Consider the following 23,097-nt stretch of genomic DNA (forward strand, 5'->3'; position numbering starts at 1 on the left):
ACAGGAAGTCTCTGCAGAGGGTAGTGCGGGGGAACAGAGAGGATCATTGGCGTCTCCCTACCCTCGGTACAAGAACTGTTCCAGAGCCGCTGCCTGAAAAAAGCACTGAGCATAGCAAAAGACAGACTGCACCCCCTCCACACAATCTGGATCTCGTGCCATCAGGCAAGAGATACCGTAGCATCAAAACCCGGACAACCAGACTGCTAAACAGCTTCCTTCCACAGGCTGTGAGGCTGCTAAACAGTCATTCCACCTGATTCTGCTGCTTTTTTGCACTGACAATTTGTAAAAAACCTAGCTCTGGCACTGGCCACTTAAATCAGCTGCCCTGGACAATCTATGACTGTTTTTACTTGTATTTTAATGCTGCTGTTTTTTACCTGCACTTTTTAACTATTCGTATTGTTTTTATCAGGGACTGGATTGTTTTTGTTTTTTTTTATTTATGTGTGAAATGTTTAAGTTTTATGTGCGATGCTCTGGTATTCTCTGGGAAACGTCTTCTCATTTTGCACTGTAGAACTGTTGCTTTGCAAGATGTCAATAAAGGTTGATTGATTGATTGATTGGTTTGATTGATTGATTGAAGATGCCAGTGTGGGCTTCAATCATTCTTTCAGTGTGTTCCAGAAATCTTCCAATGTATCTGCCGCCAGATTGTGGAGTTAAGATGCACGGGATTAGCAGACAGTAAATTAAGTTAAAAACCTAGCTTTTAGCACAATGGATTTTTGGAATGAAATATTTTTGACTAGAAACTGGCTGTCTATGTCATACATTGTCATGCATATGTCATACAGTTGAAGCATGATATTAGGCAGTGTATACAATATAACACTTTGTTGCAAATTCTAAAGCAGGAGTGGATAAAAATGAACAATACTAAAGCAGTAGATAGACACAAAGTTGGAGTAACTCAGCAGGACAGGCAACATCTCTGGAGAGAAGAAACAGGTGATGTTTCGGGTCGAGACCCTTCTTCAGGCCAACCCGAAACATCACCCATTCCTTCTCTCCACAGATGCTGCCTGACCCGCTGAGTTACTCCAGCTTTTTGTGTCTATCTTCAGTTTAAACCAGCATCTGCAGTTCCTTCCTACACAATACTAAAACAGTAGTTGGGAAACAAAATGAGAGGAGCTAGAAATAGTTGTAAATTAATTTCTCTATAGCTTCCTTCCCTCCTCTAATCTTTCTGAATTTGATACGAAAATCTATAGACCTTCAATCCATTCATGCACAATTTCCAGTTATACCTTGAATTCTCGCACCAAAGACTTAAAATAAATAATTTTACTTGGAAAGCATGGATATCCTTTTCAGTTTGAAGAGAGAAGAAGAAGGGTCTCGACCTGAAACGTCACCCATTCCTTCTCTCCAGAGAAGATAAGTTAGCCAAGAATATAAAAGGACGATAGTAAAAACTTGTTTATGTATGTGAAGAGGAAAAAAATAGTTAAGACCAAAGTTGGACCCTTGAAGACTGAAAAAAGGTGAATTTATTATGGGGAACAAGAAAATGGCAGATGAGTTGAACAGGTACTTCAGATCCGTCTTCACTAAGGCGGACATAAACAATCTCCCTGATGTACTAGTGGCCAGAGGATCTGGGGTGACAGAGGAACTGAAGGAAATCCACATTAGGCAGGAAATGGTGTTGGGTAGACTGATTGGACTGAAGGCTGATAAATCCCCAGGGCCTGATGGTCTACATCCCAGGGTACTTAAGAAAGTGGCTCTAGAAATCATGGATGCATTGGTGATCATTTTCCAATGTTCTATAGATTCAGGATCAGTACCTGTGGATTGGAGAGTAGCTAATGTTATCCCACTTTTTAAGAAAGGCGGGAGGGAGAAAACAAGGAATTATAGACCAGTTTGCCTGACAACAGTGGTGGGGGAAGATGCTGGAGTCAATCATAAAAGATGAAATAGCGGTAACAGAACCGGTCCGAGTCACCATGGATTTACGAAGGGGAAATTATGCTTGACCAATCTGGCATTTTTTGAGGATGTAACTGGGAAAATGGACAAGGGAGAGCCAGTGGATGTAGTGTACCTGGACTTTCAGAAAGCATTTGATAAGGTCCCACATAGGAGATTAATGGGCAAAATTAGGGCACATGGTATTGGGGGTAGAGTGCTGACATGGATAGAAAATTGGTTGGCAGACAGGAAACAAAGAGTAGGGATTAACGGGTCCCTTTCAGAATGGCAGGGAGTGACTAGTGGGGTACCGCAAGGCTCGGTGCTGGGACCGCAGCTATTTACAATATACATCAATGATTTAGATGAAGGGATTCAAAGTAACATTAGCAAATTTGTACTGTGAGGAGGATGCTATGAGAATGCAGAGTGACTTGGACAGGTTGGGTGAGTGGGCAGATGCATGGCAGATGCTGTTTAATGTGGATAAATGTGAGGTTATCCATGTTGGTAGCAAAAACAGAAAGTAGGTTATTATCTAAATGGTGCAAAGTTGGGAAAACGGGAAGTACAACGGGATCTGGGGTCTTTGTTCATCAGTCAATGAACATAAGCATGCAGGTACAGCAGTCAGAGAAGAAAGCGAATGTCATGTTGGCCTTCATAACAAGAGGAGTTGAGTATAGGTGCAAAGAGGTCCTTCTGCGGTTGTATATGGCAATAGTGAGAGCACACCTGGAGTGTGCAGTTTTTGTCCCCTAATTTGAGGAAGGACATTATTGCTATTGAGGGAGTGCAGCGTAGGTTCACAAGGTTAATTCCCAGGATGGCGGCACGGTCTTATGCTGAGAGAATGGAGCGGCTGGGCTTGTATACTCTGGAGTTTAGAAGGATGAGGGGGCATCTTATTGAAACATATAAGATTGTTAAGGGTTTGGACACGCTAGAGGCAGTAAACATGTTCCCGATGTTGGGGGTCCAGAACCAAGGTCCACTGTTTAAGAATAAGGAGTAAGCCATTTAGAATGGAGATGAGGAAACACTTTTTCGCACACATAGATTTGTGAGTCTGTGGAATTCTCTGCCTCAGAGGGCGGTGGAGACCGGTTCTCTGGATACTTTCTAGAGAGAGTATCTCTCTAATAGGGGTCTTAAAGGTAGCGGAGTCAGGGGATATGGGGAGAAGGCAGGAACGGGGTACTGATTGGGGATGATCAGCCATGATCACATTGAATGGTGGCTCGAAGGGTCGAATATTTTACTCCTCCACCTACTGTCTATTGTCTATTGAGATGCTGCCTCTCTCGCTGAGTTACTCCGGCATTTTGTGTCTATCTTTGAAGTCAATTATCTGAGATCAAAAGTTGCAGAGTTAGACAATGGTAATACTTTTGATATATGTGATTAAATGCAAAACTTGAAATATTCTAACTTAACTCATTCACTTTGATAAGTGTATTTCAAATAGGATGTTATATTTTGCAAGTAATTGTGTGAAGTAGTCTTTACATAAATAATTCATTACTGTTGCAACATCATAGAAAAATTCAATAAATGAGGGTGAAAACTATATTGCTGCCCAGAATATTAGCTAGACTTTCTGAACTAATCTTCACCACAGGAGATTTTTTGAAATGAGAGAGAGTGGAATGTTCCCCATACAGAGAGGATCACTTGCACATTCATGGCATATTTGTACATACAACATTTAGACTCAACAAGAATTAATTTAAATGCTTGAAGCGTTTTATATAATTTTAACATTAGAGTCAGCACTGTGGCCACAGTTAACAGCTCTTCATGAAGAGGCACACAAGTTTTGAGATACTTTGCAGGGACTATGTTCTGTCTTTCATTTGTGATATCAAAATGCCTCACTTATGCATCTAAATTACTGTACCATTACCCAAGTGGAAGGTAGTAGCAGTTTTTAGATTTATGGTCTAATGTTCTACTTACTTCTATAGCTCTGAATTGTATCATAATTTGAGAGCACCATGGGATTATTTTGCACAACGGCCAAGTTTCCAGCACTCTTTATAGGACAGGAAAAGAGCTGACCCAACGCAATTTAAATTGCCTTATAATGCATCCCAAACCACTCTTCTGCACATGCACTAAAGTGGTAAGGTGTTAGCTTTGGCTCAGTGGTAGCACCTTCAAAAAAATGTGATCATTCAAGCCCACTCCAGAGAATTAAGCACATATTGTAGACTGACATTTCCATGAAGTATTGACAGAATGCTACACAGCCAAAAGTGCAATATTTCAGATAAAAAATGTTAAACCTCGGTCCTTCCTATTCTCTTGGGTCCTATGATATTATTCAAAGAAGATTATTCATAAAAGAACCTATGATATTACTCAAAGAAGAGATAGATAGTTTAGAGATGCAGCATGGAAATAGGCCCTTCTATCCACCGAGTCCACGCCAACCATTCATGCCAGGTCTATGTTATCCTAGTTTCTCATGCACTTCCTACACACTTGAGGCAATTTACAGAGGCCCATTAACCTACAAACTCAGATGTTTTGGAGATGTGAGAGGGAACTGGAAAACCCGGGAGAACATGCAAACTCCACATGGAACGGAAATAATTTAAAAAAAAAACTAGAGGTTAGAGCCATAAGCCTTTCGGCCCAACTTGCCCAAGCCGACCAAGATGCCCCAACTACACTAAGATGAGATGGAAAAGATTTAGTCAAAGCATTGGAAACAAGCCCTTCGGCCAGACTTGCCCACACTGACCAAGATGCCCCAACTACACTAATCCCACCTGCCTGCATTTAGCCCATATCCCTGTCAACCTTTCCTATCCATGTACCTATCCAAATGTATTTTAAATGCTGTCATAATACCTGAATCAAGCACTTCCTCTAACAGCACGTTCCATATACCCACCACCTTCTGGGTGGAAAAAGTTGCCCCTGAGGTTCCTATTAAATGGGCAGGTACATGGATAGAAAAAATGTTTAGAAGGATATGGGCCAAACACAGGCAAGTGGGACTGGTGTAGATGGGCCATCTTGGTCAGTGTGGGCAAGTCTGGCCGAACGGCTTGTTTCCAATGCTTTGACTAAATCTTTTCCGTCTTATCTTAAATCTTTGCTCTCTGGTTCTTGATTCCCCTACTCTTGGTAAAAGACATTGTGCATTCACCTTATCTATTCCCCTCATGATCTTATACACCTCAGTAAGACCATCCCTCAGCCTCCTGCGCTCCAAGGAGCTGCATTTTGAAATCTCCATTTGCTGTTGATCAGCAGGTTATTTAATCATTTTTCACATTATTCTTTGTGGAGCCTTGCTTGCATGTAACCTAGCTGCCGCGTTTGCCAATGTTACACTTCCTCAATTCAAAACTATTATTCATGAATCGTGCGATAAATTGGATTATGCTAATATGAAAGATAATTCAAGGCTTCTTCAGAAATTCACTACTTCATCTTCAAAGAGAGCATGTCTCCACAACACTGAAATGCATATAATATTATTCTCGGGTTGTAGCTAATGCCACACTTAGAAAACTGTATACAGATATAGTAGCAATGGTGGCAGTGCAAAGCTGATTGACGAAGTTAATTTCTGCGATGAGAGTGTTGTCTTGTCAAGAGAGTCCGGACAATTTAGATCTGAATTCCTTGGGAGTTTAAAAGAATGAGAGGTTATCTTATTCAAACATATCTTGACAAATTAAGCATGATATTTTCAATGGTGGGAGAGTTACAAGCAAGGGTACATAGCTACAAAATAAAGAGCCTGATATTTTAAAATGGGTGCATAAAACAGGCTTTGTACAGTCCTTGAAAGTTGTGGAATTCTGTTTTTCATGGTCTTGAAATTATGATAAAAGTATTAATTCATGCAGAGTAATATGGCGTTTTTTCATCGTTTATAATGCGTATTTTTATTAAAAAGTCAGGAAACATCGTTATATATTTTTGCTAACAATGTTCCCTGTAGGAGGGGAGGAGCACTTGGGCCCAGCCGAGTCCGACCACGTGCATTCTGCATCGTGGAGGTTGTGGGCCTGGTGCCTGGAATTCTGCTGAGGTGATGGCTCTGGCCCGCTGGTGGAGAGGCGAGGGTCGGCAGAGGTGGAGGCCTGTGGGAGGCTGGGGTAGAGATACGGCAGCAGCATCAGAGACAGTGAAAGTCAGCGACACTGGCGGTGGCCACGCCCGGGGAGGTGGTACGAGGCGGCAGTTTCGGTGGTCCGGGCCTGGATTTGGCCGGGTAGGCAGTGAAGGTCGGAGAGGCGATGAATGTCGTTGCTCCTCCTCGTGGTGGCCACCTCGGCCTCGTGATGGTCGGGCAGGCGGTGGCACGGTCCAGCGGTGGAGCTCCGGGCCTGCTGGCGGTCGAGTCAAGGTTTGTCGGTGGAGGGACCAGTCTGGAGTGGGTGGGTGTGTGTGAGTAGGTGGGTGTGTGTGGGTGGGTGGATGAGTGTGTGAATGAGTGGGTGTGTGAGTGGGGTGAGTGAGTGTGTGTGTGAGTGAGTGTGGGTGAGTGAGTGAGTGGGTGTGGGTGAGTGTGAAGGCCCAGAGCTGCGGGAGAGTCAGGGCGAGTTGATGTCGGGCCGCCACCTCTGTAAAAATACATGAATACCGCCTTTTTCTTTACTTGCTTGATAATTATATTGCCTGATAATTATTGAGTCCAACTGTGGAATATTTTGTCATATTATTAAATTATTATATGCAAAACCAGAAATGATGCCCTGTTTGACAGCTCCGGCACCTAAAAAATTAGCACTGCAACACTGCTCACAGACTCCCTATGTATCATACTATAATGAAGATTAAAATCTAAGCTTCAAGCTCATGTAGGTGGTTCCAATAAATAGGGGGTGTGGCTTCAACTGTCTGGAGTTTTCTGGGGCAAGTCTGTGTAGCTAGGTAGAACCATGTGGCTAACGTCACCGTGATCACCAAGTCCAACAGCATGCGCAGATCTGCCAGTGAAAAGACTGTTGAGCTGAAAAAAGTGCCCCAAAACATAGAAGACAAACTCACTGAAATAAAAAACTTCTAAACAAGAAGAGCTTGAAAAATGAAATAAATGTATTAGCCAAGTATGTACACATACAAGGAATTTGCCTTGGTGCTCCGCTCACAAGTAACAACACGACATACAGTAACAATTAAGAATGACACATAAAACATTAAACATTAATAATAAAACATTATAGTTTAAGCATGTGAATGAAATAAAATACCAGAGCAAAAGGAGGCTACAGAACAGCTGTACTCAATAGCTCTACAGGTTATTGAGTAGAGCAACTGCTCGTGGAAAAAAAGCTGTTTTTATGTCTGGCTGTGGCGGCTTTGACAGTCCGGAGTCACCTTCCAGAGGGAAGTGCTTCAAAGAGTATGTGGCCAGGGTGAGAGGGGTCAGAGATGATCTTACCCGCTCGCTTCCTGGCCCTTGCAGTGTACAGTTTGTCAATGGGGGAAAGGTTGCAGCCAATAACCTTCTCAGCTGATCGAACGATTTGCTGCAGCCTCCGGATGTCGCGCTTGGTGACTGAGCCAAACCAGAACATGATGGATATGGAGAAGGTGAGGGCGGACTACGATGGACCATCATTGCCTGTGGCAGATTGTGTTTCCTCAGCTGCTACAGGAAGTACATCCTCTGGTGGGCATTTTTGACTGTGGAGTCGATGGTGCCCCCCCCATTTCAGATCCTTGGAGATGATGGTTCCAAGGAACTTAAAAAACTCCACATATGTGACTGTGTTGTTGATGGTGAGTGGGGGGAGCTTCAGGTTGTTACGAAGGCACCAGGATGCCAGCTGTGTCACTTCTTGTCCGTAGGCAGATTCTTCCCCATCCTGGATCAGTCCAATCAGGGTTGTGTCGTCCACAGACTTGAACAGAAGTCTGTGGAGGTGCAGTCGTCAGTGTAGAGAGAGTAAAGGAGAGTATGCAGCCTTTCGGTGCTCCTATGCTGAGGATCTGCGAGTCCGTGATGTGCTTTACCAGCCGCACATGCTGTTTCCTGTCTGTCAGAAGTTGGTGATCCACTGACAGAGGGGTTCAGGCACAGTCAACTTGGAGAGTTTGGAGTGTAGTAGCTCTGGCACAATGGTGTTGAATGCAGAGCTAAAATCAACAAACAAATTCCTTGCATAGGTCCCCTGGTGATATAGGTGCTGGAGGATAAAGTGCAGGCCTAGGTTGACTGCGTCATCCACTGATTTATAGGACCGGTATGCAAACTGCAGAGGGTCCAGGAGGGGGTTTGTGATATTTTTCAGCTGGGCCAGCACTAGTCTTTCAAGGGTATTCATGACTACAGAGGTCAGTGCGACAGGCCTGTAGTCTTTAATACCAGCAATCCTTGTCTTTTTGGGTACAGGGACAATAGTGGAGACTTTGAAGCAGGCAGGGACAGTACAGGTTTGCAGGGACTGGTTGAAAAGCAGTTTTCCATTATCATGGTTTCAGATTGAACAACTAAGAGATGAGAAAATTGACCATCAGTACTCTATTGAAGTACAAATATAGATAAGTTAACCATTTTGTGTGTCATTATTATGTCGTTTAGTGTCATTCTGTGCAACCTGGACTAATGGATTGACTGATCACCTTCTCAGATAATTTGGGTGGTAGTGATTACTTTTGTGTAAAGACAGAAGATATGAACATTGAGTGCATGAATGTGAAAGAATCTACAATGCCGTCTACAACAAGTTAAAGGATGGATGATGATTAAAGAAAGAAACTGGTACGAAGAAGTAGTGGAATATGAAAATAGGGACCTTGAAGTGATGCAAAAGTATAAAACAGGAGCAATCTAAGGATTACAGTTCAAAAACAAAATATTTTAATAAAATAATTATTTAGGTACTTGGTTTCATCTGAAAATATCTGGATACTGCTTGAATTTATAGTAATAAATAAAGGCACGTGTTTCTAATAGCGACATTATTTTTGTTTCTAGTCCTGGACTTCTAAGTAGCTGTATGGAACTCATTCTTCTGGATGATTTTATTGCTGAGAAAATTATATGCTTATGTAAATATTGTTTTCATACAGTGAAGAGCTACGCAAGGAAGCACGTCAGTTAAAACGGGAACTTTTGGCAGCAAAATTGAAAAAGACAGACGTTCTTAAAGAAGAAACTGAATCAAAAGGTAAATATTTAAAATATATTTACAATGTTTTTATAATGTTTAAGGAAGAACTGCAGATGCTGGAATAATCGAAGGTAGGCAAAATGCTGGAGAAACTAAGCGGTTGAGGCAGCATCTATGGTGAGAAGGAATAGGCGACGTTTCGGGTCGAGATGTTTTTGTCTGTCTACCTTAGATTTTTATAATGGATAGTTCAGAAGTAGGTAAACAAAAATGATATGGAACAAAAGATAAACTGGTGGAGAAACTCAGCAGGTCAACGGCATTTGCGCAGACAAAGGGATGGTGGTGTTTTAGGTCACGATCCTACATCAGAACTGAGAATGGAGTGTGGAGACGCGACTCACTGTTGCAGCGGCGCGACTCACTGTTACAGTGGCCCCTACAGCCTGTCTTTTTTTTTTTTTTTTGTCTAGTTAAATGTAGTTGTTCGTGTTTTTTAATACTGTTTTTAACTGTGTATATGTGGGGGTGGGGGCGGGGGAAACTTTATAAAATCTCTTCCCTGCATGGGAGGCCCAACCTTTTTCCTGTCGGGTCTCCGTTGTCGTTGGGGCCTAGCACCATGGACCGGCCTCCAGCCGGAACGACCTGGGGGCTCCAGTCGCGGAGCCTGCGGACTTACCATCGTGGGGCTGGCCGGTCTCGGAGCGTGGGGAGCGGTGGTGGCTCGCTGCTGCGGCCAGACTCCGGAGCTCGGAGGCTCCAGCTGAAGACCGGTGGACTGGGACATCGGGAGCTCGCAGGTCCGGGTGGGAGACCGCTTTTCGGCGCTCCCGCAACGCAACTTCTCCCGCCCATGTCGTGTGGTTGGAATGACCTGGAGCGGGGCTGTACATCGCCCGGCGCGGCTTTAATGGCCGGGGACATTCCAGCGCCCGCCGGGGGCTCCAACTTTGTGACTTTTGGGCCTGGAACGGGGCCGTATATCGCCCGGCGCGGCCGTAAATGACCGTGGGACTCTGTTCGTTGTCTCTGTACTGTAAATGACCGTGGGACTGAATCTGAATCTTGAATCCCATCGCCCGCCTGGGGCTTCGACATCGGGGGAGAAATGGTGCAGGGGAGAGAAAAGACTTTGCCTTCCATCACAGTGAGGAGGAGATTCACTGTGATGGATGTTTGTGCAAATTGAATTGTTTGTATCTCTTGTACGAATTGTCTTTGGTTGTACGGCTGTGGAAACGGAGTTTAGTTTGAGCCTCACTGAGGTTCAAATGACATGTAATAAATATTGTATTGAGATGACCATTATAAAGAGATGAGTTGAAGGGGCAAGTCTGGGTCTGGCAGGAATAACTGAAATCGGGTGAAGACGATAGGCAGACATAGCCAGAGATGGACGAGGTGGAATGAAGTTAGAAGATGGGTCTAAAGGGTGATAAGTTGAGAGAGAGCGAGAGAGAGAGAGAGAGAAGGAAAAGGAGGCGGAATGGAGGTGGAGACTGGTTGGAAGGTGATAAATGAAACCAAGACAAGATGTAGAATCTGATAAGTAAGGAAAGTGATGAGTGGAACCAGGTAAGCATGGGATGATGCTAATTCGTGGGAGGAATAAGAGAACCAGAAGGTATAGTGGGTGGGTGACAGGCAGATGGAACCAGGCGGGGAATGAAATTGACTGAAGGGTGGGGGTAACCAGAAGGAGTGTGTATGGAACAAAGGGATTGTGGTTTACCTGAAGTTGAAAAATTCAATGTCCATACATTAGGGCTGTAGAACACTCAGGCGGAATACGAGGTGCTGTTTAATGTGAGTTTGGTTTCACCCAGGCAGTGGAGACAGCAGAGGACCAACAGGTCGCTGTAGGAATGGGAACGAGAGTTCAAAAGACATACTGCTTGTCAGGTAAACCATTTTGGACGGAGTATGGGTGTTCCACAAAACCGTAATTCAATGTGATCATGGCTGATCATCCCCAATCAGTACCCCGTTCCTGCCTTCTCCCCATATCCCCTGACTCCGCTCTCTTTAAGAGCCCCATCTAGCTCTCTCTTGAAAGTATCCAGAGAACCGGTCTCCGCCGCCCTCCGAGGCAGAGAATTCCACAAACTCACAACTCTCTGTGAGAAAAAGTGTTTCCTCGTCTCCGTTCTAAATGGCTTACCCCTTATTCTTAAACTGTGTCCCCTGGTTCTGGACTGCCCCAACATCGGGAACATGTTTCCTGTATTGTATTGAAATTTATTGTCATTGTCTCAATTTGAGACAACAAAATGAATTTCCCTTACAGGCATTATAATAAAAAATAATAAAAAAATAACAATAATAAATAAATAATAAAACATATTAAAAATAAAATTGAAATTGAATTTAAAAAAAAGCACAAACACAGAAAGTCCACGACACAACATAACATAAATGGCACCAAGGTGAGGATGGCACCATAGTCCAGCCAGCCTCCCCTCCGTGTTCATCCGTGGTCGGGGCCTTCCGAGCACCCGCAGTCGCCGCCCCGATGTTCAGGCCGTCACGCCGGGCTGGTGGAACGCCGACGCCGAACCCGACGGTGAGCATCCTCCTCCTCAGCTGCCTGGACCTCCTGATCAGCCGCCTCCTGCTGCCTGAGTCTGCAGCTCCCGAGTCCACAGGCCGAGCTGGGCAGAGTCACAGGACCCCGCGCTGTCCATCAGCGCCGCCCGCGTTGGGAGCTCTGCAAACCGCAGCTCCAGGATGTTGGTGGAGCAGGTCCAGCACTCCGGGCTCCAGACGGCGACCCCCGGTAAGGCATCGCCAGCCACGCGATGTTCCAGCGCTGTCCCGCCGCTGCTGGAGCTCCGGTCGATCCCGGCAGGAAAGGCCGCGCCAATCCAGGTAGGTAGGCCGTTGTGGGGGGAGGGGGGGTGCGAGGACGCGACTCGAATAATAGTCGCATCCTCACCAGGAAGCGGCTGAAGGACGGTATCCCCCGCACCGTGCCCTCTTCCCCCACATAAAAACACCAAAAAAACACACGCCTCTAGCGTGTCCAAACCCTTAACAATCTTATATGTTTCAATAAAACCCTCTCATCCTTCTAAACTTCAGAGTGTACAAGCTCAGCCGCTCCATTCTCTCAGCATATGACAGTCCCTCCATCCTGGGAATTAACCTTGTAAACCTACGCTGCACTCCCTCAATAGCAAGAATGCCCTTCCTCAAATGGAGGAAATGACAGTGAGAACTCCATCAACCACAGCAGAGGGGAAATCATGTTTCTTGGAGATGGAGGACATTCCAGATGTCCTGGTGCCGAAAGCCTCATCTTGGGAACAGATGCAGTAGAGACAGCGAAATTGAGAAAGAGGGTTGGAATTCTTACATGGAGGTGCTGTAATCAAGGTACTAGCTGGGAGATGCAGGTAAGATGAGTTTCTCCAGGGGAGGGAGGGGGGGGGGGGGGGGGGGGGGGGGAGTTGGGCCGGACGGAGTTTGGGAGGTGTATAGAACACTGCTGCTGGATCCGAAGTTGGCCATGCCGCTGACGGTAAAGTTTGTGAAAGCGGCCCCATTAGAGACTGTGAGGCCTCGCATCCTCGGCGCTTTTGACACGCCGGCTCTGTCACGCTGGCTGTTGTCCAAGGAAGGAGCATGGGGAAGGCGCAGCTTCTGACTGGTATCTTAGCAATATTTGGGGGGGGGGGGGGGGGATTTTATTTACACCCACGGAAAATGAACGAAAATACTCGGGCACTCGAGCAATACGACTAAAAATATGGATCTGGAAAACAGAAGCCGTCGACTGAATCTGCGAATTGTTGGTTTGCCTGAAGGTCAAGAGAGGGATAATGTTATAAAATATGCTAAAGGAGACTTTCAACATCGAGCACTATGAAAATCTTCCAATTTTGGATAATGCACACAGAATCGGGAAGAAACCTGGTCTCCAAGATAAACCGAGACATTTGATCGTTCGGTTTTACCTTCTGCAGATGAAGGAGAATATCCTCCGAGCAGCAAAAAAGTTGGGCATGGTTGAATATGAAGGATGCAAGTTTCGGTTTGTCCTTGATTACAGCCGTGAGTTTATGGGATTGAGAATGCCTTTCCATAATGTAATGCCTGAGTTGTTTAAGAAAAAGCTGCGCCCTGCCTTGCTCTATCCAGCTAGACTGCTTATACGACTCCTTAATGGTAACAACCGATTTTCTAACAATCCGCAAGAAGCTTCCAGCTTTCTGGAGGCTTATGGGGCTGAAGCCGCGACGGAGAGTTATTGATAGTCGACTAAGTTACAATTGGAGATTTATTGTTCCTATTTTGACAATATATCGTTCTGTAAATGATTAAGAATTTAATTGGATGAGTTATTCTCTTAATTACTTTTTAGAATCTTAGTATGATGATATCAAACCATAACTTTTACGTTCTCCAAGATACTGTTAATTTAATGTAATGGTATTATATATTAATTTTTAAGATCTTCTTTGTAAGCTCTTCTACTTTAAAAATGTCCATCGAAGGATTTTTCCCCTGTCTTTAGATAAACAAAGTGAAGCAGTTCTTGTTTTTCATCGTTTGCACGTATTTTGACCTTGATGTATGAAGTAGTCTGAAGAAGGGTTTCGGTCCGAAACGTTGCCCATTTCGCTCCATAGATACTGCTGCACCCGCTGAGTTTCTCCAGCATTTTTGTGCACCTATGAAGTAGCTCTTGGTTTGCACAGTTAACATGCACTTTTTAATCATACCATTAATTTGTTTTGGCTATTGAGTGGTAAATATGCCTTTTTATGTTGGGAGCTGTCATTAGGAGAGATGGGGGTAGGAGAGGGATTAGGTAGCGTACTGACTGTCTACTGGTCAGTTTCGGGCTTTGCATGATAGTCGACTAAGTTACAATTGCGGTGGGGGGGGTTGACTTTTGCTTTTAGTTTAGTTTTTCTATCTCGGCAGAATTTGAACTACAAAAATGTCTGAAATGTCGTCACTTCTGGTTCCATATAACCATATAACAATTACAGCACGGACAACAGGCCATCTCGGCCCTACAAGTCCGTGCCGAACAACTTTTTTCCCTTAGTCCCACCTGCCTGCACTCATACCATAACCCTCCATTCCCTTCTCATCCATATGCCTATCCAATTTATTTTTAAATGATACCAACGAACCTGCCTTCACCACTTCCACGGGAAGCTCATTCCACACCGCTACCACTCTCTGAGTAAAGAAGTTCCCCCTCATGTTACCCCTAAACTTCTGTCCCTTAATTCTGAAGTCATGTCCTCTTGTTTGAATCTTCCCTATTCTCAAAGGGAAAAGCTGATCCACATCAACTCTGTCTATCCCTCTCATCATTTTAAAGACCTCTCTCAAGTCCCCCCTTAACCTTCTGCGCTCCAGAGAATAAAGACCTAACTTATTCAACCTTTCTCTGTAACTTAGTTGTTGAAACCCAGGCAACATTCTAGTAAATCTCCTATGTACTCTCTCTATTTTGTTGACGTCCTTACTATAATTGGGCGACCAAAATTGTACAAAATACTCCAGATTTGGTGTCACTAATGCCTTGTACAATTTTAACATTACATCCCAGTTTCTATACTCAATGCTCTGATTTATAAAGGCTAGCATACCAAAAGCTTTCTTTACCACCCTATCTATATGAGATTCCATCTTCAAGGAACTATGCACGGTTATACCCAGATCCCTCTGTTCAACTGTATTCTTCAATTCCCTACCATTTACCATGTACGTCCTATTTTGATTTGTCCTGCCAAGGTGTAGCACCTCACATTTATCAGCATTAAACTCCATCTGCCATCTTTCAGCCCATTCTTCCAAATGGCCTAAATCACTCTGTAGACTTTGGAAATCCTCTTCATTATCCTCAACACCCCCTATCTTGGTATCATCTGCATACTTACTAATCCAATTTTCCACACCTTCATCCAGATCATTGATGTACATGACAAACAACAAAGGACCCAACACCAATCCCTGAGGCACCCCACTAGTCACCTGCCTCCAACCCGACAAACAACCATCCACCATTACCCTCTGGCTTCTCCCATTCAGCCACTGTTGAATCCATCTTGCTACTCCTGCATTTATACCCAACAGTTGAACCTTCTTAACCAACCTTCCATGAGGAACCTTGTCAAAGGCCTTACTAAAGTCCATATAGACAACATCCACTGCTTTACCCTCGTCAATTTCTCTAGTAACCTCCTCAAAAAATTCAAGAAGATTAGTCAAACATGACCTTCCAGGCACAAATCCATGCTGACTGTTCCTAATCAGACCCTCTTTTCCATTAATTTGCCCACCACTGAAGTCAAACTAACAGGCCTATAATTGCTAGGTTTACTCTTAGAACCCTTTTTAAACAATGGAACAACATGCGCAGTACGCCAATCCTTGGGGGCTATTCACGTTTCTAATGACATTTGAAATATTTCTGTCATAGCCCCGGCTATTTCTGCATTAAATGTCATAGGGAATATCCTGTCAGGACCTGGAGACTTATCCACTTTTATATTTTTCAAAAGTGTCAGTACTTCTTTTACTTTGAAACTCATAGTATCCATAGCTACTCTACTAGTTTCCATTACCTCACATAATTCAATATCCTTCTCCTTGGTGAATACCGACGAAAAGAAATTGTTCAATATCTCCCCCATCTCTTTTGGCTCTGTCCACTCTGTCTCTCCAATGGACCAATTTTATCCATCGTTATCCTTTTGCTATTAATATAGCTGTGGAAACCCTTTGGATTTACTTTCACCTTACTTGCCAAAGCAAACTCATGTCTTCGTTTAGCTTTTCTAATTTCTTTCTTAAGATTCTTTTTACATTCCTTATACTCCTCAAGCACCTCATTTACTTCATGCTGCCTATAATTATTGTAGATCTCCCTCTTTTTCCGAACAAGATGTCCAATTTCCCTTGAAAACCAGGGCTCTTTCCACTTTTTACTGTTTCGTTTCAACCAAACAAGAACATAAAGATTCTGTACTCTTAAAATTTCCCCTTTAAATGTCCTCCATTTCTCTTCTACATCCTTCCCATAAAACAAAATGTCCCAGTTCACTCCTTTTAAATCATTTTGCACCTCATCAAAGTTAGCCTTTCTCCAATCAAAAATCTCAACCCTAGGTCCAGTTCTGACCCTCTCCATAATTATATTGAAACTAATGGTATTGTGATCACTGAATCCGAAGTGCTCCCCAACGCATACCTCCGCCACCTGTCCCGTCTCATTTCCTAACAGGAGGTCCAACACTGCCCCTCCTCTAGTAAGTACCTCTATGTATTGCTGCAAAAAACTATCCTGCACACATTTTACAAACTCCAACCATCCAGCCCATTTACCGAATGTGTTTCCCAGTCTATGTGTGGAAAGTTGAAATCTCCCACAATCACTACTTTGTGCTTACTACTAATATCTGCTATCTCCTTACATATTTGCTCTTCCAATTCTTGATCTATAATACACCCCTATAAGTGTTGCTACCCCTTTCCCACTTCTCAGTTCCACCCAAATAGCTTCCCTAGATGAGCCCTCCAATCTATCCTGCCAAAGCACTGCTGTAATATCTTCCCTGACTAGTAATGCAACACCTCCACCTCTTGCCCCTCCAATTCTATCACACCTGAAGCAACAAAATCCTGGAATATTTAGTTTCCAATCACAGCCCTCCTGTGACGGTCTGCGGACAGCGGCGCCGGGAGCCCGCGGATCCCTGGAGAGAGACCGCTTTTCGGGGCTCCTGCAACGGCGAATTCTCCCGCCCGAGTTGCGGGGTTGAAGAGCTCCTGGTGCGGGGCCTAACACCATTGCCCCGCGCGGCTGGAATGGCCGCGGACTCTGCGAGCGCACACCGGGGGCTCCAACATCAAGACCCGGTGTGCGACCTCGCACCACCCGGCGTGGCTTTAATGGCCGCGGGACAATCGCCATCGCCAGCCGGGGGCTATGACTTTGACTCTGACATCGGGGGGGAGAGAGTGCAGTGGAGAGATAAGTTTTTTTTGGCCTTCCATCACAGCTATGTGATGGATGTTTATGTAAAATGTAATTATGTTGTGTCTGGGTCTATTTGTGTGTAATGTATGGCTGCAGAAACGGCATTTCGTTTGGACCTCTAGGGGTCCAAATGACAATTAAATTGACTCTTGACTCTTCTTGACTCTCTTGCCCCTCCAATTCTATCACACCTGAAGCAACAAAATCCTGGAATATTTAGTTTCCAATCACAGCCCTCCTGCAACCATGTTTCACTGATCGCCACAACGTCATACTTCCAGGTGTCTATCCAGACTCTAAGCTCACCCACCTTTCTTACAATGCTCCTAGCATTAAAATATGCACATTTAAGAAACCCCCCGCCTCTTATTCTCTGTTTATTTCCTTTTTTTTCTTTCTCCTCTTGTGCCCGAGTGCTTCCGTTTTCTGCTTCCTGCCTCCCATTCTGTCTACTAGCTTTCTCTATTTGAGTCCCTCGCCCCAACCATTCTAGTTTAAAGTCTCCCCAGTAGCCTTTGCAAATTTCCCCGCCAGGATATTGGTCCCCCTCGGGTTCAAGTGCAACCCATCCTTTCTGTACAGGTCCCACCTTCCCCAAAATAAGTCCCAATGATCCAGAAACTTGAATCCCTGCCCTCTGCACCAGTCTTTCAGCCACGCATTTATCCTCCACCTCGCTCCTTCCTACTCTCACTGTCGCGTGGCACAGGCAGTAATCCTGAGATTGTTGCGCCTTAAATTCTTCTCCTTCCAGTATTATGAACTGCTATGGCCTACGAAATTAACCCTTTACATTCCACATGATTGTTACAAACAATATGGATAAAGTTATTAACTTCCTTTCATGGAATGTGAATGGTCTGAACCATCCCATTAAATGAAAAAAAAAATTAAGTTCTTCGTAGACTAAATGCTCAGATTATCTTTGTTCAGGAAACGCATGTAAGTAAAGACGACTATCAACGATTCTTTAAGTTTTGGAGAGGACAGCCGTTTCATTCAAATTCACAAGCAAAGGTTAACGCAGTCTCTATTTTTATTGACTCCTCAATTTTGTTTGTTCATTATGAAACAATTTCTGATCCATATGGTAGATTTTTGATGATCACTGGTGTTCTTCACAACCAAAAAGTTGTTATGGTGAATGTTTATGCACCTAATATTGATCACCCTGAGTTTTTTTTAAAAACAGTTAGTTGCATCCTTTCCTAATTTAAATGAACACCTTTTGATAATGGGTGGAGAATTTACCTGCTGTTTGAACCCCTCGATGGACAGATCTGCATCTGATCATGTGCTTCCAAATAAATCAGCTAGTTTTATCAATTCTTTTTTACTTGACTCTGGAATGTTAGAAGTCTGGAGATTCCTACACCCAAATGACAAAGAATTTTCTTTTTTCTCTCATGTATATCATAGTTACTCTAGGATTGACTACTTTATAATAGATTCTAGGCTAGTTTCATCAGTCATTGCTATTTCTGATCAGGCACCATTGAAACTATCAATTAAACTACCTGATTCCAAGTTTAGTGCTAAACAATGGCGATTTAATACTACTCTGCTTCAAGATCTAAATGTTGTTAATTTTATTAAAGATCAGATTGCTTTCTTCTTCTTAACAAACTCTACTGAAGAAATATCCAGTGGTGTAGTCTGGGATGCCTTTAAGGCATATATTCGTGGACAAATTATTTCATACTCCGCGGGATTAAAACCAAAACTAAAAATGAAATACGTATATTGGCTGATGAGATTAAAGAAATTGATAAAAAATTATTCAAAAGCTCGTAGCCTAGAGCTCTATAAGAATAGAGTTGAACTTCAACTGTGACATGATTTGTTATTAGTATCACCGATTGAGAATCAGCTACTTAAAACCCAGTCAATTTTATATACATGGCGATAAATCTGGCAAATTGCTCGCCAGTCATTTGAAAGCTATGTCAGCCAAACGTCAGATTATTAAACTGAGTAAATGGGATGGTACATTGACAGTAGACCATGATGAAATTAATAAATCCTTTCAGGAATTTTATACCTCCCTATACCAAACAGAAATTCCTACTGATATAATGCACAAGTTTTTAAAAAAACTGAACTTGCCAAATTTATCACATAATGAGTTGTTTGATGAACCCATCACGGAGGAGGAAAGGAAATACAGAAAGCAATCCTTTCAATGAATTCTGGTAAAGCTCCCGGTTTAGATGGGTTTACAGTGGAATTTTTAAAGTATTTTTCAAGTTTACTGTCTCCCTGGCTATGAAGGTATTTAAAGAAGCCTTTTTATTGAATATATTACCACAATCCATTTATGAAGCATCTTTTTCTTTATTTCTTAAAGAAGATAAAGTCCCTACTGAAGTGACATCATATACACCTATATCACTTTTAAATGTAGATTCCAAAATTCTTTCAAAAATATTAGCTATGACATTGGAAAATATTTTACCGCAAATTATTTCTGAAGATCAGACAGGTTTTATTAAAAATAGTTACATATTTTAACATTAGGAGATTAATGAATATTGTATACACAGCATCAAATAAAACTCCAGAATGTGTCATTTCACTTGATGCTGAGAAGGCATTTGATAAGGTAGATTGGGAATACTTATTCAATACACCTGAAAAATTTAAGATTGGTCCAAAATGTATCTCTTGGATCAAGCTGATATATCATATACCTCAGGCTTCTGTACTTACCAATAATCAGAGATCCCCTTTTTCCAGGCTCTTTTGAGGTACTAGACAGGGCTGTCCTTTAAGTCCTTTACTGTTTGATATCGCTTTGGAACCTCTGGCCTATTAAGGAATCCCCTAATATATTTGGTATTGTCCGTGAGAATAAGACACATAAGTTATCTCTTTATGCAGATGATCTGTTATTATTTATCCCTAATCCAGAGAAATATATTCCAACAATAGTAGCACTACTTAATCAATTTAGTAGTTTTTCTGGTTATAAACTAAATCTTAGTAAGAGTGAACTTTTTCCATTAAACAATCTAATTTCGAATTATGGACATTTTCCATTTAGATTGACTACCGAAAGTTTTACTTATTTAGGCATTAAGATTACCAAGAAACACAAGGATCTATTTAAAGCCAATAGAAACTTATATGTTTCAATAAGATATCTTCTCATCCTTTTAAATTCCAGAGTATATAAGCACAGCTGTTCCATTCTATCAACATATGACAGTCCCGCCATCCCAGGGACTAACCTCGTGAACCTCCCTCAATAGCAAGAATGTCCTTCCTCAAATTTGTAGACCAAAACTGCACACAACACTCCAGGTGTGGTCTGACTAGGGCCCTGTACAACTGCAAAAGGACCTCTTTGCTCCTGTACTTGGCCTTGTTGTTATGAAGGCCAACATGCCATTCGTTTTCTTCACTGCCACATTGAATTGCGGAGTAGACTTGATGGGCCGAATGGCCTAATTCTACTCCTATGACCTTTTGAAGATCCAGTTTCCACATTCTATGACTCTATAACTGGTGAAGCAGCCGCAAGCAGCCGAATGGGCGACGTGCGTCTATTGCGTATGATTTTATGATACATCCTTCGAGGAATGTAAGTTTGCAATAAGTGTTGACTAATTTCAAATGCTGTAAATACAGGATGTTTGGAAAGTGGTTGAATTTAAACTGTTTCCAAAGTCTCTCCCACAGAATTTTATTTTATATTTTTTGGTCTGTTTAGACTAATTTATTTTATTTGATAGCTTAGTGAATCAACAACCAGATCTTCATTTAAAAATGAGCCTGCAGGTCATCATCATAGAATTTTTGGTAAATTATATTCACAAAAGTTAAGAACGGATTTTGAAGATAGTTATATCCATATGATTTCGCATTATTCTCACTAATCCTATGAAAAAATATACTGAAGTACTTTTGATGGACCAACTTTTCAAAGTGAATTGGTTTGTATTTTGTAACTTTTGAGAATACGAAAAATATATTGATGCGAGAGGTCTTTGACCAATTTCAAAAACTAGATGGATTTAAACAAAATGGAAACTCCTAGCGTTAAAACAGTTACCAAACTATGTAACTAATATCTCTTAAACTGATATAACAATAAATGGAAGTGCTGAATAGTAGCCCATTAATTATGATACTGCATCGGCCAACCGGACAAATTGATTTTAATAAATCTAATAATTTGTATGCTGTCACTGGAATTAATCACGTGTATATATAGTGCATTCAGAAAGTATTCAGACCACTTCACTTTTTCCACAATTTGTTACGTTAGACCTTCTCTAAAAAGGATTAAATTATTTTCTTTTTATCATCAATCTACACACAATACCCCGTAATAAAAAAGCAGAAATAGGTGTTTAGAAATTTTTGCAAAATATATATATATTTTTTTTAAACTGAAATTTCACATTTACATGAGTATTCAGACCTTTTACTCAGTACTTTGTTGAGGCACCTTTGGCATCGATTACAGCCTCAAGTCTTCTTGGGTATGACACTACAAACTTGGCACACCTGTATTTGGGTAATTTCTCCCATTCCTCTCTGCAGATCCTCTCAAACTCTTGTCAGGTTGGATGGGGAGCATCAATGTACAGCTATTTTCAGGTCCCTCCAGAGATGTTCGATCGTGTTTGAGTCCAGGCTCTGGCTGGGCCACGCAAGCACATTCACAGAAATGCCATAAAGCCACTCCTGCGTTGTCTTGGCTGTGTGCTTAGGATCGTTGTCCTGTTGGAAGGTGAATCTCCGCCCCATTCTGAGGTCCTGAACGCTCTGGAGCAGGTTTTCTTTAAGGATCTCTCTGTACTTTGCTCCATTCATCTTTCCCTCGATTCGGACTAGTCTCCCAGTTCCTGCTGCTGAAAAACATCCCCACAGCATGATGCAGCCACCACCATGCTTCACTGTGGGTATGGTATTGGCCAGGTGATGAGCTGTGCCTGGTTTCCTCCAAACGTGACCTTTGGCATTCAGGCTAAAGAGTTCAATCTTGGTTTTATCAGACCAGAGAATCTTGTTCAGGTGCCTTTTGGCAAACCCCAAACGGGCTGTCATGTGCCTTTTACTGAGGTGGCTTCCATCTGGCCACTCTACCATAAAGGCCTGATTGGTGGAAAGCTGCAGATATAGTTGTCCTTCTGGAAGGTTCTCCCATCTCCTCAGAGGAACTCTGGAGCTCTGTCAGAGTGACCATTGGTCTCTTGGTCACCTTCCTGACCAAGGCCCTTTTCCCCAGATTGCTCAGTTTGGCTGGGTGGTCAGCTCTATGAAGAGTCCTGGTGGTTCCAAAGTTCTTCCATTTAAGAATGACGGAGGCCACTGTGATCTTCGGGACCTGCAATGCTGCAGAAATTGTTTTATACCCTTCCCCAGATCTGTGTCTCAACACAATCCTGTCTCGGAGGTCTACAGCCAATTCCTTCATCTTTGTAGCTTGGTTTTTCCTCTAACATGCACTGTCAACTGTGGGACCTTATATAGACAGGTGTGTGTCTTTCCAAATCATGTACAATCAATTTAATTGACCACTGGTGGACTCCAATCAAGTTGTAGAAACATCTCAAGGATAATCAATGGAAACGGGATGCACCTAAGCTCAATTTTGAGTGTCATAGCAAAAGGTCTGAATACTTATGTAAATGTGAAATTTCAGTTATTTATTTTTAATTACTTTGCAAAAATTTCTGAACACCTGTTTTCGCTTTTTTATTATGGGGTATTGTGTGTAGATTGATGATCAAAAAAATGAATTTAATCAATTTAGAATAAGTCTGTGACGTTACAAAATGTGGACAAAGTAAAGAGGTCTGAATACTTTCTGAATGCACTGTAAATGACTGCAGATACTTTAAAATGGAGCAGCAAATAATCTTCTGGAGAAACAGTGCGTCGAGCAGCAACAGGGTGGGGAGAGGGGGGCAGAATTGTTGCCTTTTGAGAATTGTGTAAGAGAGGGGAGATGGCCATTGAGGCACCACTATACTAACATCTACATCCAACACATCATCTTTTGGCATTTCCTCCAGCTGCAATGAGATACCACCACATCCCCATTTTTTTCTTCCCTCTGTTTGGATA

General features: G+C 42.7%; 1 protein-coding gene across 1 annotated transcript in view; it reads left to right on the top strand.

Annotated features, from left to right (window-relative positions):
• The window catches only part of cwc27 (CWC27 spliceosome associated cyclophilin), a 205,910-nt gene that overhangs the window by 128,620 nt on the left and 54,193 nt on the right, over window positions 1–23,097 (top strand). The window contains exon 11 of the mRNA XM_055635029.1: window positions 8,974–9,071. Coding sequence (XP_055491004.1) covers window positions 8,974–9,071 — 98 coding nt within the window. The remainder of the gene's footprint in view (window positions 1–8,973; window positions 9,072–23,097) is intronic.

This window comes from Leucoraja erinacea, chromosome 1 (assembly GCF_028641065.1).
Source record: "Leucoraja erinacea ecotype New England chromosome 1, Leri_hhj_1, whole genome shotgun sequence".
NCBI lineage: Eukaryota > Metazoa > Chordata > Chondrichthyes > Rajiformes > Rajidae > Leucoraja > Leucoraja erinaceus.